The sequence below is a fragment of the Bufo bufo genome, chromosome 2 (genome assembly GCF_905171765.1).
Source record: "Bufo bufo chromosome 2, aBufBuf1.1, whole genome shotgun sequence".
NCBI classification, from domain to species: domain Eukaryota; kingdom Metazoa; phylum Chordata; class Amphibia; order Anura; family Bufonidae; genus Bufo; species Bufo bufo.
Window position 1 is genome coordinate 339814407 of NC_053390.1, and position 16674 is coordinate 339831080.

Consider the following 16674-nt stretch of genomic DNA (forward strand, 5'->3'; position numbering starts at 1 on the left):
ACCCCGAAATGTCCATACTCTTGTGTCATTGCCATGCTTGTCATAGAGTCCATCATGCCAACATGTGGCCACATGGAGCTAACCATGTTGCTAAGTTGACTGGGTACAGGATATCCCAGGTGATGCATCATAGACGCTAAAGGTAGACCACTACTCATCACCCCCTTATAATCTCTGCCAATAATGTTCTCTATTGCAAATGGATGCTTAAATCCGGAGGACTGATTGTATGGCTGGAAGTGGGGGAGTCTTCCAATTCCAGCTCCTGCCGGGCCATCAGAAGTTGGATGACCCAGTTTGGTTTGGTTGTGTGGCTGATGGAAATAATGAATCATTTGGTGATTTTTAGAAGCTAACTGTTCTGCCCTGTGCACCTTAAATCTCTTTCTCCTCCTTAGGAAGCTTCCATTTTCAAACATGTCTCCACAGTCAGGGTGCAGAGCCCAGAAGCTCCCCTTTCCTGGCTGATCAGGTCTTCTTGGGATCTTGATAAAGCAGTCGTTGAAGGATAGGTTGTGTCTCAGAGAATTCTGCCACCTCTGGGTATTTTCTCTGTAGTATGGGAACCTGTCCATGATGAACTTATAGATGTCACTAAGAGGTAGCATTTTCTCAGTGGAGCTCTGGATGGCCATGGCAGTCAAAGAAATATAGGAATATGGTGGCTTCTGGTCACTGTATGAGTTCTTCCCCGGTCGAGGCATGCTTGTGTCTTCAGCAGTTACAATGATTCTTGTTGGTAAACTTGCTACAATGTCTCACATCACAGGCAGAAAAAAAAAAAAAAAGTATCAGATGCAAGTCAAGTTGTCTTCTCAGTTCCTCTCAAGAAAACAGGATGCTGAAGTTCGCGAGAAGCTTTGAGGAGCAGTCTCTTCACACTTCAGATACAACGTGTCTTCCAGAAATGAATCAAGAGCAGAGTTCATCAAGTAGAAGATGCTAAATGACTCTCCTCAGCAAGCTAGAGCAGCATCCAGCCATCCAGGGTGTCATCCTTCTTCTGAATGGGCTCCTACTGGATACAAAGGAAAGGTGCTGAGGCTCTGCCTGGGGAAGCAGATGAGCATGAGATGAAGGAGCTGTGGTTTTGTACTGATCATAGAGATGCTGAGACCCCTGCTGCTGCCTCTTCATTATCACATGATGGTCTCTGAGGAACTCCACGCAAGACAGTCTCATCTGGTTTCCTGAGACCTGAGGACAGCCAATGTACTGTAAGAACGCGCTGTGAGGTCCTCCTAGGGAGAGGGCTTGGCTGGGAAGGTATGCAGCACTTTGATCCCTTTCATTGACAGCTTTCCATGCATTAAGACCTCAAGGGTTTCTGTGCTGTAAGAGTTAAGTGGGGATGATCCAGGACTGCTAAGGGAATTCTCACACTCTTCCTCGCACTCTGGTTCCATAGAATTCCCTATATTGGCGGCTTGCATTTTGTGATTGTCATGGGTTTACTGAACTCCTTAAGAACCACCTTAAGAACTGTTCAAAGCAAATGACAGAAAGGCACTTGGTCAGTCAATAAAAGAGGACAAGTGTGCTTATTGCTTAACAAATAGGATCCCTTTCACCCTATTCTTAACCCAGTAATTAGAAAATGTTTCTTGTCCACATTTTAATGGCACAGCCTTTGAGATGTCATTGGGGAGAGCATTTCTTCTCTCTGCAGAGTACATGATCTGCTCTCAATTTCAGCCACTTTGGTAATCTGTGTATGGGTCTGAAATCAGTAACTTTACCCTGGTGTCCTCCAGTGTAGAAACAGCCTAAGCTTATATGCACCTCAAATCCTAAAATAAGGTAAGTCTGTTTCAGGTGGCTTTTATAGGAACACAGCTATATTAGGTTCCATCTATTTATGCAGGGAAACAAGTACTAGAAAAATGTATAACTTGAATTGTCCTGTTTTCTTATATTGGAAACTTAGCTGCTTGAACCGTTAGCGGATTGCGCATTTTTTTTTCTGCACAGATTTCCATGCAGAAAAAAACTCCAGTCCCAGAAAAGTAAGTGAGATCTGACGAAGCTCATGTACACAATGTGTAAATTAACCTATGGTGTGGATTCTGAAATTCGCAACATGTCAAGGCGATTTTTAGTGCGGATTTCAATGCCGATGGTAAAATCGGGGAAAAACCTCATCAAAATTCGCAAGAAACAAGGTGCGGATATGGTTTGGGAACGCAAAGAAATCCACACGTGGAAATTCTATTAGCATGCACCAGTGTGCTGGTAGCCTAATGGTTAATTTCTGATTAATGGCTTATGCAGTTTGATTTGCATATATTTGTAGTGTGATTCTATACTTCATGGCTAATAATCCAGACATTGTGATACTATGGCGCTTGTCTTCTATCATTTCTATCAGAAGAGTGAGGAGACACAGACAATTAGAACGCTTGTATAATAAAAACAACAACAAAAACATTTGATTTGAGCATTTTAGTATTAACATTTTGTTTTGTACTGCCCTCCTCCGGGGACTTTACGCTCAATGTGATTTTATGTACTTTACGCTACTTTCACACTGGCGTTTTGGCTTTCCGTTTGTGAGATCCGTTCAGGGCTCTCACAAGTGGTCCGAAACGGATCAGTTTTGCTCTAATGCATTCTGAATGGATAAGGATCCGCTTAGAATGCATCAGTTTGCCTCCGTTCTGTCTCCATTCCGCTCTGGAGGCGGACACCATAATGCTGCCTGCAGCGTTTTGCTGTCCGCTTGACTAAAACTGAGCCAAACGGATCCGTCCTGGCACACAATGTAAGGCTTCTTTCACACTCGCGTTTGGTGCGGATCCGTCATGGATCTGCACAGACGGATCCGTTCAGATAATACAACCGCCTGCATCCGTTTGTATTGTCTTTAACATAGCCAAGACGGGTCCGTCATGAACTCTATTGAAAGTCAATGGAGGACGGATCAGTTTTCTAGTGTGCCAGATTGTGTCATAGAAAACGGATCCGTCTCCATTGACTTACATTGTGTGTCAGGACGGATCAGTTTGGCTCAGTTTCGTCAGACGGACACCAAAGCGGAATGGAGGCAGAACGGAGGCAAACTGATACATTCTGAGCTGATACTTTTCCATTCAGAATGCATTAGGGCAAAACTGATCCGTTTCAGACCGCTTGTGAGAGCCCTGAACAGATCTCACAAATGGAAAGCCAAAATCTGGCACAATAGAAATCAGATCCGTCCCCCATTGACTCTCTGTGGAGTTCATGACGGACCCGTCTTGGCTATGTTACAGATAATACAAACGGATCCGTTCATGACGGATGCATGTGGTTGTATTATTGTAACGGATCCGTTTTTGCAGATCCATGATGGATCCGCCCAAAACGCGAATGTGATAGTAGCCTTACTTGTAAGCATCTGATAATCCAGAATATGTGATGATCAGGCACCCAAGGGATGTGTTTCACTCTCTCATAGCACTGTATGACATGATATCATTTTCTAATGTATTTTCTGTATCCGTTCCTCACAGTTTTCATGATCTCTGCTTGCTGTCATTCTATGAGGCCCTTCCTTGTTTCCTTCAATAGGATATAAATCTGTGGTGTATGATTATCTGATATGTTGCATGATCATCACATGAGCAAATGACATGATTTTAAAGTTATTTCCAACATAAATATCAATTTGGACAGTTTGCAAGATATAATTCTGCATGAAAGCCTAAAGTAAACCTGCTGGGTGCTATACTGCCCTGTCGGAAAGCAGCTTGTGATAGAGGGGAAGTAGTGGAGCTCCATGTTATATACCTTAACAGACTGAGAGAGTCCTGATTACCATACAGACAGAGGATGATTGTATAAGGCTGTGGGGAATCGGGACTCTCTGTCCTAGGAGTGCTGTCACTCAGCGTTTTACTCTCCAAAACATATAAACTTATGTATCAAAGAACTCAGCTAAGGGTCCATTCACACGTCCGTTGTTTCTTTCCTGATCTGTTCCGTTTTTTGCGGAACAGATCTGGACCAGTTCTGTACCCATTCATTTTCAATGGGTCCTGAAAAAAATCGGACAGCTCAATGTCAGATTTTTTTTCAGGACCCATTGAAAATGAATGGGTCCAGATCTGGTCCAGATCTGTTCCGCAAAAAACGGAACAGATCAGGAAAGAAACAACGGACGTGTGAATGGACCCTAATTGCTCCCTCTATTATATTCTGCTTTCAGATAAGGCAGCAGAAAGTACCTGACAGGTTCTCTTTAAACTGGGTATATATCTTTGTCCTTAGAGGACCTGTCAACTCCCCTGATGTTTCTTTTAGTAATTGCTTTCATTCCCCACCGTCTATTCTTATGACACTATGTTGTACCATTCCTCTACAATTCCTACTAGAAGTTTATAAATCATTTTCCAGCAGACTGCAATAAAGGTCCACCTGGGTGCTACCAATCTGCAGTGTGTCCCTGTACAGTCTGACCCTATTCATTCAATGCTACTGTGTCAGGCTATGCACAGGCAAACCCCAACTGGTTACACCCAGTGCGACCTTTATTTCAGTCTGCTGGCAAGTCATTCATAAGTTTTTAGCAGGAATAATAGAGGAATGGCACAACATAGAATCATAAGAATAGATGCTCCAGAATTGTTATTGTATGGGGAATGCAAGTTGTTACTAAAACAGAAATGTCAGGAGAGGTGAGCGATGACAGGTCCTCTTTAAATAAGTTTTTCTTTTTTCTTTCTTTTCTAACCCTTTCGGCCTCAGGTGATTTTCTATTTTTGCATTTTCATTTTTCAGTGTTCCCAAAGTCATAACTTTTTTTTTTTTTTATATATATATTTTTCCATTCACATAGCCACATGAGGACTTTGTTTTTTTGTGGGACAAGTTGTACTTTCTAATGCCACCATTTAATATTGAATACAATGTAGTGGAAGCTGGAAAAAAAATCCATATGGGATAGAATTGGAAAAAGATGTAATTCTGCCACAGTTTTATGGGTTTTGTTTTTACATCGTTTCCTATGCAGTAAAACTGACCTGTATTTTTTCATTGTATTGACATATTCTGACCTCAAAACCTTTTTTAGAGTTACGAGTATGGAGCTGTGTGGGGCTCATTTTTGTGAGGCGATCTGTCCTTTTTATTGATACTATTTTGGAGTGTTTTAGGCTTTTTGATCACTTTTTATTAAATTTTTTGGGGGAAGGTGAAGCAATGATAAAATGGTGAATCAGCTGTTTTAATTGTTTTTTTTCCAGTCACGATGTTCACCGTACAGGATAAATATGTTTATATTTTAATACTACAGGAGTTTTAGGTGGTGCAAATGATATATATATATATATTTTTTAATATGGGGAAGGGTGGTGATTTAAAGTTTTAGATTTTTAATTTTTTTATAGTTTAAATTTTGTTTAAAACTTTAGTTTTTCCACTTTTTAAAAAAAGTTGCCCTAGGGGACATTAACATGCATTAACTGCATTTATTTAACAATGCGGTCTAAGGGAGATTCAATATATTTCTACATAGCACTGCCACCTGCAGGCCTCCAAACGGCTTCCCAGATATCAGCGTGGGGAAGCTGATCAGGCCCCGGGAGTGAAGCTCTCCTGGAAAAAGCAGCTTCAGTTGCCATAGTCACAATTGACCACAGCATCTGAGGTTTTACATTTTTGCGATCAGCTTTATTGCTGATCGCAGACATTACCCCCAGGTGTCTGCTGTTTAAAGAGGACCTTTCACCACTCCTGTCATGCCTGTTTTATTAGCTACATGCGTTCCCCGTGTAATAACAATTCTGGAACATCTATTCTTATGGCTCTATGTTGTGCCATCCCTTTATTATATCTACTAGAAGTTATGTATGCTATGTATTTTATGTACGTAATTGCTAGCAGTCTGCAGTAAGGGTACAGAGGGAGGTAACCAGTTGGGGGGGGGGGGGGGGTATATTTGCACAGACTCACTCTATCCAATCAGTGCTGCCATTTTCAGACTGTGCAGGTACACACCCCTAACTTGTTACCAGTTAACATACATCAAAATAGTGGCCCCAACCCTGGATATTTATAGTTTGTTATTTTAATAAATAAAAAAATTGCAATGTGTAATGAGGTAAAATACAATGGAGCAGATTTATTATTTCTTCCCTCAAGAATTCTAGCTTAAAAATCCAACAAAATAAAGCTCTTGTGACTTGTGCATTCTGATATTGTTTTCTCGTGACATATTGTACTTCATGATAGTCATAAATTTGAGTCAATATATTTCACCTTTATTTATGAAAAAATCGTGAATTTTAAAAAAAATTTGAAAAATTCACAATTTTCAAAATTTTAATTTCTCTGCTTCTAAAACAGAAAGTCATACCTAATAAAATATTTATTACGTAACATTTCCCATATGTCTACTTTAAGTTGGCATCATTTTGGAAATGTCATTATATTTTTTTAGGACGTTAGAAGGCTTAGAACTTTAAAGGGTTTCTATCACTTGGTATGCCATAATTAGCTCTCAGACACTAGCGATCCGCTAGTGTCTGCTCTGGCCAACCATCCTAATATAAGAGCTTTTTGGGCAGACGTTTTGCTAAAAAAAGAACTTTTATAAATATGCTAATGAGCCTCTAGGTGCTATGTGGGCGTCATTAGCACCTAGAGGCTCCGTCTACCTTCATACACAGCCACCGCCCAGCGCGTCTCTCCAGCCCGCCCATCTCCTGATGAATGCGATCCTCCGTGTGACGCAACGGACGAATTCTCGCGCATGCGCCGTGCGCGGCTGTATTCAGCGCATGCGCAGTGAATGTCTGACGCTTCCCTGCTCAGACATCTCCACTGCGCCTGTTCCTTGGAGCACTATGACGTCATCGGCGCAGGCGCAGTGGAGATGTCTGAGCAGGGAAGCGGTCAGACATTCTCTGCGCATGCGCCGAATACAGCCGCGCACGGCGCATGCGCGAGAATTCGTCCGTTGCGTCACACGGAGGATCGCATTCATCAGGAGATGGGCGGGCTGGAGGGACGCGCTGGGCGGTGGCTGTGTATGAAGGTAGACGGAGCCTCTAGGTGCTAATGACGCCCACATAGCACCTAGAGGCTCATTAGCATATTTATAAAAGTTCTTTTTTTTAGCAAAATGGCTGCCCAAAAAGCTCTTATATTAGGATGGTTGGCCAGAGCAGACACTAGCGGATCGCTAGTGTCTAAGAGCTAATTATGGCATACGAAGTGATAGAAACCCTTTAAAAGCAATTCCTAAAATTTTTAAGAAAATTTCCAAAACCCACTTTTTAAGGACCAGTTCAGGTTTGAAGTCACTTTGTGGGGCTTACATAGTGGAAACCCCCCATAAATGACCCCATTGTAGAAACTACACCCCTCAAGTTACTCAAAACTGATTTTACAGACTTTCTTAACCCTTTCCATTTTATTAAATTTTTTTCTTTAACACATTGAGGGTTAACAGCCAAACAAAACTCAACATTTATTACCCTGATTCTGCGGTTTACAGAAACACCCCACATGTGGTCGTAAACTGATGTAAGGGCGCACGGCAGAGCGCAGAAGGAAAGGAACGCCGTATGGTTTTTGGAAGGCAGATTTTGCTGGACTGGTTTTAGATGCCATGTCCCATTTAACCACCTCAGCCCCCAGTGCTTAAACACCCTGAAAGACCAGGCCACTTTTTACACTTCTGACCTACACTACTTTCACCGTTTATTGCTCGGTCATGCAACTTACCACCCAAATGAATTTTACCTCCTTTTCTTCTCACTAATAGAGCTTTCATTTGGTGGTATTTCATTGCTGCTGACATTTTTACTTTTTTTGTTATTAATCGAAATTTAACGATTTTTTTTGCAAAAAAATGACATTTTTCACTTTCAGTAGTAAAATTTTGCAAAAAAAACGACATCCATATAGAAATTTTGCTCTAAATTTATAGTTCTACATGTCTTTGATAAAAAAAAAATGTTTGGGTAAAAAAAAAATGGTTTGGGTAAAAGTTATAGCGTTTACAAACTATGGTACAAAAATGTGAATTTCCGCTTTTTGAAGCAGCTCTGACTTTCTGAGCACCTGTCATGTTTCCTGAGGTTCTACAATGCCCAGACAGTACAAACACCCCACAAATGACCCCATTTCTGAAAGTACACACCCTAAGGTATTCGCTGATGGGCATAGTGAGTTCATAGAACTTTTTATTTTTTGTCACAAGTTAGCGGAAAATTATGATTTTTTTTTTTTTTTTTTTTTTCTTACAAAGTCTCATATTCCACTAACTTGTGACAAAAAATAAAAAGTTTTATGAACTCACTATGCCCATCAGCGAATACCTTGGGGTCTCTTCTTTCCAAAATGGGGTCACTTGTGGGGTAGTTATACTGCCCTGGCATTCTAGGGGCCCAAATGTGTGGTAAGGAGTTTGAAATCAAATTCTGTAAAAAATGACCTGTGAAATCCGAAAGGTGCTCTTTGGAATATGGGCCCCTTTGCCCACCTAGGCTGCAAAAAAGTGTCACACATCTGGTATCTCCGTACTCAGGAGAAGGTGGGGAATGTGTTTTGGGGTGTCATTTTATATATACCCATGCTGGGTGAGAGAAATATCTTGGCAAAAGACAACTTTTCCCATTTTTTTATACAAAGTTGTCATTTGACCAAGATATTTATCTCACCCAGCATGGGTATATGTAAAAAGACACCCCAAAACACATTCCTCAACTTCTCCTGAGTACGGGGATACCAGATGTGTGACACTTTTTTGCAGCCTAGGTGGGCAAAGGGGCCCATATTCCAAAGAGCACCTTTCGGATTTCACTCCTCATTTTTTCCTGAATTTGATTTCAAACTCCTTACCACACATTTGGGCCCCTAGAATACCAGGGCAGTATAACTACCCCACAAGTGACCCCATTTTGGAAAGAAGACACCCCAAGGTATTCCGTGAGGGGCATGGCGAGTTCCTAGAATTTTTTATTTTTTGTCACAAGTTAGTGGAAAATGATGATTTGTTTTTTAATTTTTTTTTTCATACAAAGTCTCATATTCCACAAACTTGTGACAAAAAATAAAAACTTCCATGAACTCACTATGCCCATCAGCGAATACCTTGGGGTCTCTTCTTTCCAAAATGGGGTCACTTGTGGGGTAGTTATACTGCCCTGGCATTCTAGGGGCCCAAATGTGTGGTAAGTAGGTAAATGACCTGTGAAATCCGAAAGGTGCTCTTTGGAATGTGGGCCCCTTTGCCCACCTAGGCTGCAAAAAAGTGTCACACATCTGGTATCTCTGTATTCAGGAGAAGTTGAGGAATGTGTTTTGGGGTGTCTTTTTACATATACCCATGCTGGGTGAGATAAATATCTTGGTCAAATGCCAACTTTGTATAAAAAAAATGGGAAAAGTTGTCTTTTGCCAAGATATTTCTCTCACCCAGCATGGGTATATGTAAAATGACACCCCAAAACACATTCCCCAACTTCTCCCGATTACGGAGATACCAGATGTGTGACACTTTTTTGCAGCCTAGGTGGGCAAAGGGGCCCATATTCAAAAGAGCACCTTTCGGATTTCACAGGTCATTTTTTACAGAATTTGATTTCAAACTCCTTACCACACATTTGGGCCCCTAGAATGCCAGGGCAGTATAACTACCCCACAAGTGACCCCATTTTGGAAAGAAGAGACCCCAAGGTATTCGCTGATGGGCATAGTGAGTTCATGGAACTTTTTATTTTTTGTCACAAGTTAGTGGAATATGAGACTTTGTATGAAAAAAAAAATAAAAAAAAAAATAAGCATTTTCCACTAACTTGTGACAAAAAATAAAAAATTCTAGGAACTCGCCATGCCCCTCACGGAATACCTTGGGGTGTCTTCTTTCCAAAATGGGGTCACTTGTGGGGTAGTTATACTGCCCTGGCATTTTCCAGGGGCCCTAATGTGTGGTAAGTAGGTAAATGACCTGTGAAATCCTAAAGGTGCTCTTTGGAATATGGGCCCCTTTGCCCACCTAGGCTGCAAAAAAGTGTCACACATGTGGTATCGCCGTATTCAGGAGAAGTTGGGGAATGTGTTTTGGGGTGTCATTTTACATATACCCATGCTGGCTGAGAGAAATATCTTGGCAAAAGACAACTTTTCCCATTTTTTTATACAAAGTTGGCATTTGACCAAGATATTTCTCTCACCCAGCATGGGTATATGTAAAATGACACCCCAAAACACATTCCCCAACTTCTCCTGAGTACGGCGATACCAGATGTGTGACACTTTTTTGCAGCCTAGATGCGCAAAGGTGCCCAAATTCCTTTTAGGAGGGCATTTTTAGACATTTGGATACCAGACTTCTTCTCACGCTTTGGGGCCCCTAGAATGCCAGAGCAGTATAAATACCCCACATGTGACCCCATTTTGGAAAGAAGACACCCCAAGGTATTCAATGAGGGGCATGGCGAGTTCATAGAAATTTTTTTTTTTTGGCACAAGTTAGCGGAAATTGATATTTTTAATTTTTTTCTCACAAAGTCTCCCGTTCCGCTAACTTGGGACAAAAAATTCAATCTTTCATGGACTCAATATGCCCCTCACGGAATACCTGGGGGTGTCTTCTTTCCGAAATGGGGTCACATGTGGGGTATTTATACTGCCCTGGCATTCTAGGGGCCCTAAAGCGTGAGAAGAAGTCTGAAATATAAATGTCTAAAAAATTTTACGCATTTGGATTCCGTGAGGGGTATGGTGAGTTCATGTGAGATTTTATTTTTTGACACAAGTTAGTGGAATATGAGACTTTGTAAGAAAAAAAAAAAAAAATTCTGCTAACTTGGGCCAAAAAAATATCTGAATGGAGCCTTACAGAGGGGGGGATCAATGACAGGGGGGTGATCAATGACAGGGGGGGTGATCAATGACAGGGGGGTGATCAGGGAGTCTATATGGGGTGATAACCACAGTCATTGATCATGCCCCTGTAAGGCTTCATTCAGACGTCCGGATGCGTTTTGCGGATCCGATCCATCTATCAGTGCATCCGTAAAAATCATGCGGACATCTGAATGGAGCTTTACAGGGGGGTAATCAATGACAGGGGGGTGATCAGGGAGTCTATATGGGGTGATCACCACAGTCATTGATCATGCCCCTGTAAGGCTTCATTCAGACGTCCGGATGCGTTTTGCGGATCGGATCCATCTATCAGTGCATCCGTAAAAATCATGCGGACATCTGAATGGAGCTTTACAGGGGGGTGATCAATGACAGGGGGGTGATCAGGGAGTCTATATGGGGTGATCACCACAGTCATTGATCATGCCCCTGTAAGGCTTCATTCAGACGTCCGGATGCGTTTTGCGGATCGGATCCATCTATCAGTGCATCCGTAAAAATCATGCGGACATCTGAATGGAGCTTTACAGGGGGGTGATCAGGGAGTCTATATGGGGTGATCACCACAGTCATTGATCATGCCCCTGTAAGGCTTCATTCAGACGTCCGGATGCGTTTTGAGGATCGGATCCATCTATCAGTGCATCCGTAAAAATCATGCGGACATCTGAATGGAGCTTTACAGGGGGGTGATCAGGGAGTCTATATGGGGTGATCACCACAGTCATTGATCATGCCCCTGTAAGGCTTCATTCAGACGTCCGGATGCGTTTTGCGGATCCATCTATCAGTGCATCCGTAAAAATCATGCGGACATCTGAATGGAGCTTTACAGCGGGGTGATCAATGACAGGGGGGTGATCAGGGAGTCTATATGGGGTGATCACCACAGTCATTGATCATGCCCCTGTAAGGCTTCATTCAGACGTCCGGATGCGTTTTGCGGATCGGATCCATCTATCAGTGCATCCGTAAAAATCATGCGGACATCTGAATGGAGCTTTACAGGGGGGTGATCAGGGAGTCTATATGGGGTGATCACCACAGTCATTGATCATGCCCCTGTAAGGCTTCATTCAGACGTCCGGATGCGTTTTGAGGATCGGATCCATCTATCAGTGCATCCGTAAAAATCATGCGGACATCTGAATGGAGCTTTACAGGGGGGTGATCAGGGAGTCTATATGGGGTGATCACCACAGTCATTGATCATGCCCCTGTAAGGCTTCATTCAGACGTCCGGATGCGTTTTGAGGATCGGATCCATCTATCAGTGCATCCGTAAAAATCATGCGGACGTCTGAATGGAGCTTTACAGGGGGTTGATCAATGACAGGGGTGTAATCAATGACAGGGGGGGTGATCAGGGAGTCTATATGGGGTGATAACCACAGTCATTGATCACGCCCCTGTAAGGCTTCATTCAGACGTCCGGATGCGTTTTGCGGATCTGATCCATCTATCAGTGGATCCGTAAAAATCATGCGGACATCTGAATGGAGCTTTACAGGGGGGTAATCAATGACAGGGGGGTGATCAATGACAGGGGGGTGATCAGGGAGTCTATATGGGGTGATCAGGGGTGATCAGGGGCTAATAAGGGGTTAATAAGTGACGGGGGGGGGTGTAGTGTAGTGTAGTGGTGCTTGGTGGGACTTTACTGAGCTACCTGTGTCCTCTGGTGGTCGATCCAAACAAAGGGGACCACCAGAGGACCAGGTAGCAGGTATATTAGACGCTGTTATCAAAACAGCGTCTAATATACCTGTTAGGGGTTAAAAAAAACACATCTCCAGCCTGCCAGCGAACGATCGCCGCTGGCAGGCTGGAGATCAACTCTCTTACCTTCCGTTCCTGTGAGCGCGCGCGCCTGTGTGCGCGCGTTCACAGGAAATCTCGCCCATCGCGAGATGACGCATATATGCGTGACTCTGCGCAGGGCTGCCACCTCCGGAACGCGATCCTGCGTTAGGCGGTCCGGAGGTGGTTAAAGCCTCCCTGATGCACCCTTACAGTAGAAACTCCCAAAAAGTGACCCTATTTTGGAAACTAGGGGATAAGGTGCCAGTTTTATTGGTACTATTTTGGGGTACATATGATTTTTAATTGCTCTATATTAAGTTTTTTGTGAGGCAAGGTAATTGAAAAATGGCTGTTTTGGCACAGTGTTTTTTTTATTTTTTACAAGATTCATCTGACAGGGTAGATCATGTGCTATTTTTATAGAGCAGGATGTTACTGACGCAATGATATCAAATATGTCTACTTTGTTTGTTTGTTTGTTTCAGTTTTACATAATAAAGCAATTTTGAAAAATAAATTATGTTTTTGTGTGTCCATTTTCTGAACGCCATGTTTTTTATTTTTCTGCCGATCGTCTTGTGCAGGGGCTCGTTTTTTGCAGAAAGAGTTGAGGTATTGGTACCATTTTTGGGTACATAGGATTTTTTGATCATTCATTATTACACTTTATGGGGCAAGGTGACCAAGAAATTAGCTGTTTTGGAACAGTTTTTATTTATTTATTTTTACAGCGTTTATCTGGGGGATTAGGTGACAGTTTTATACAGCAGATCGTTACGGATGTGGCAATACCTAATATGTATACTTTTTCTTATTTATTTAAGTTTTACACAATAATAGCATTTCTGAAACCCAAAAAATGATGTTTTAGTGTCTCCATAGTCTGAGAGACATAGCTTTTTTATTTTTTGGGCGATTGTCTTAAATAGGGTATCATTTTTGCGGGATGAAGTGACGGTTTGATTGGTAGTATTTTGGGGGTCATAAGCCTTTTTGATCGCTTGATGTTGCACTTTTTGTGATGTAAGGTGACAAAAATTGCTTTTTTTACACAGTTTTTATTTTTATTTTTTATGGTGTTTATCGGACGGGGTCTATCATGTGATATATTTATAGAGACGGTTGTTACAGAAGCGGTGATACCTAATATGTGTATTTTTTTTTTTTCATTTTTTATAGGAAAAGGCAATTTATTTTTTTCATTTTACATTTTTATTTATTTATTTTATTTATTTTTACTTTTATTATTTTCCAATTTTTTTTTATCAAGTCCCTCTTGGATCTTGAAGATCCAGTGGGGCTGATGGCTGTACTATACTTTGCAATGCTCTTGCATTGCCAAAGTATAATACAATCAGATGCCCTGTAGGTGGCAACAGCGGACGCCCCGATGGTGGAGAGAGGGAGCCCCCTCCCTCTATTAACCCCATGGATGCCGCTGCCGCGGTATCTATGGGGTTACAGCAGAGTGTCAGCATAGAGCTGACACTCTCTGCTGATGGCGGCGGCTCAGGAATGGAGCCGCCGCCATCACACACAGCAGGGGGACCGCACGGCATGGGGGCAGCCTTGAAAAGGGGGGTGGGGGGTTGGGGGGGTACGGCCAGCATTGAGGGGCAGCGCAAATGGGGGCAGGAGGTGGACCGTATCAGGGCACTGGGCAGGCTGCAGGAATGTGGATGGGAGCGGGGGGGGGACTTCATAAGGGGCAGGCGGGGACAAGGGGGGGCTTGGTGCACAGATCGGGGGGCACAGATCGGGGGGGGGCGAGGACACTATCTGATTTCAGGCTCTGATCTGCAGAGCACAGATCAGAGCCTGAAACTGGCATTTTTTTACTGCCGCTATCCGATTGGTTAGTCTGCACAGACTAACCAATCGGATCGATTTCCGGCAAGGGGCCACTCTGATTGGTCCCTTGCCGGCATTACTGAACTGTATGCTGTCCGTGACAGCACCAGGGCAGGGGCAGAAGCTTTAATCCAAGCGCTTTGCAGCGCTTGGATTAAAGAGCTGCCATGACGTCTATACACGTGGTAGCTGCACGGGGTATGTGCAGCTATCACGTATATATACGGATTGCGGTCGTGAAGGGGTTAATAAGTCGCAAAAAAAGTCGCAATCTCATTCCAGCAGGAGGGTGGAGTAGGAAAATTGGAGTAGCTTTTCTAGACAAAAGTGTTCTATTTAAGACAGATTTATCAAACATGTGATATTTGATAAATGTGACATAAAGCACACCAACACAGACTAAAGCAAAACTGACTTCAAATATTCCCCTCTTGATAAATTCCCCCAATGTATCTTTTCAACTTTTTGTAGCTGGAGGGAAACTTATGGCACAACTGGATAAAACCATCAGTTATGCCTTAACAAGAGTTGCATGCTGCGATCTTTTAGGTGAAACCATACTTCCTGCTGCATGGGAATGACAGACACTACAAACAGGACCGTTATCCCCGTCTTGTAGGCTTTTAATCATGGAGAGGGAATTGATTCTTCATGGTATCTTCCCCTCACATGCTCACTAATATTTTAACATGCATTGATGGTTAGTGATGTTGCCTTTAGTAGTGCATTGTGAAAGTATCTCCCTATAGTTTTTTTTTCTACCTGTTTTGTTGCATTAGAATCTTGAATTAAAATAGATTTTAATTTAGATTGTATGCAATGATCTTACAAAACAGTCAGCGGCATAACTATAATTCATAGGGCCCCATAGCAAAAGAGATGGGGCCTCCACCACCTAGTGTAAGAAAATAAAAACAGTAGCATACGTAGTAATTTAAGGCATGCATAATAGCACAATATATTAGAAAACCTACATTATAGCAAAAAGCTACCATATTGTTATTCCCAACAAAAAGCTACAATCTTCTTGCACCTGACGGGGCCTTCTCAACCTCTTGGCTGCTATGGTTTTATGGAAGAGTGACCAGAAGAAAAAAGTCATTGTTTAAAAAAAACAACATAAGAATATATGTTTGGAGTTTGCACAGCATGGAACTAACTCCATAAACACATGGAAGAAGATTCACTGGTCAGATGAGACTAAAATTCAACTTTTTGGTCATCATGGGAAATGCTATATGTGGTGCAAACACAACACTTCCCATTAGGCCCCTTTCACACGAGCGAGTTTTACGCACGGGTGCGATGCGTGACTTGAACGCATAGCACCCGCACTGAATCCTGACCCATTCATTTCAGCTGCTCTGTGTACATGAGCGTTTTTTTTCACGCATCACCTGTGCGCTGCATGAAAAACGCAGCATGTTCTATATTATGCGCCTTTCACGCAGCCCTGGCCCCATAGAAGTGAATGGGGCTTCAGTGAAAAACGCATTGCATCCGGAAGCAAGTGCGGGTGCGATGCGTTTTTCACTGATGGTTGCTAAGAGATGTTGTTTGTAAACCTTCAGTTTTTTATCACGCGCGTGAAAAACGCATCAAAACGCATTGCACCCGCGTGGAAAAAACTGAACGATATCGCAGACAAAACTGACTGAACTTGCTTGCAAAATGGTACGAGTTTCCCTGAACGCATCCGGACCTAATCCGTCACGCTCGTATGAAAGAGGCCTTACTCCAAGAACACTATTCTCACAGACAAAAATGGTGGCCACAGAAGTGTGCTGTGAAGATGCTTTTCATCTGGAGAATCTGGAAAACTGGTCAGAATTGAACGAAAGATGGATGATAGAATATACAGGGCAATTCTTGAGGAAACCCTGTTTTAGCTTGGTTGAGTGGTTAATGGCCTAGTCCAGCGGTCCCCAACCGCTGGGCCGCGGCCCAGGACCGGGCCCTGGAAGATGGAAGATGGTATGGAAGCGCTTCATTAGTACAGAAGGACCAGGAAGCGGTGAAGGATCTGTACTCACCACTTCCTGGTCCACGGCTCGGCTATCGGCTGTGCATGGCTGCGCACAGCGTGAGGTCGCTCTGTGACCTCACACTGTGCGCCGCTATACACAGCCAGCCGACAGCAGAATGAAGAGGATCGTGATGGTG

The 16674-nt window shown here is 42.8% G+C and overlaps 1 protein-coding gene and 1 non-coding gene across 2 annotated transcripts in view; both read right to left on the bottom strand.

Annotated features, from left to right (window-relative positions):
* The window catches only part of FOXB2 (forkhead box B2), a 936-nt gene extending 232 nt beyond the window's left edge, over positions 1-704 (bottom strand). Inside the window, exon 1 of the mRNA XM_040420307.1 lies at positions 1-704. This exon is cut by the window's left edge and continues 232 nt beyond it. Coding sequence (XP_040276241.1) covers positions 1-704 — 704 coding nt within the window.
* Positions 705-14111: 13407 nt separating this feature from the next.
* Positions 14112-14197, bottom strand: LOC120992681. Its single transcript, XR_005777073.1, has one exon. It is a non-coding gene; the product is annotated as a small nucleolar RNA SNORD71 (small nucleolar RNA).
* Between the last annotated feature and the right edge of the window lie 2477 nt (positions 14198-16674).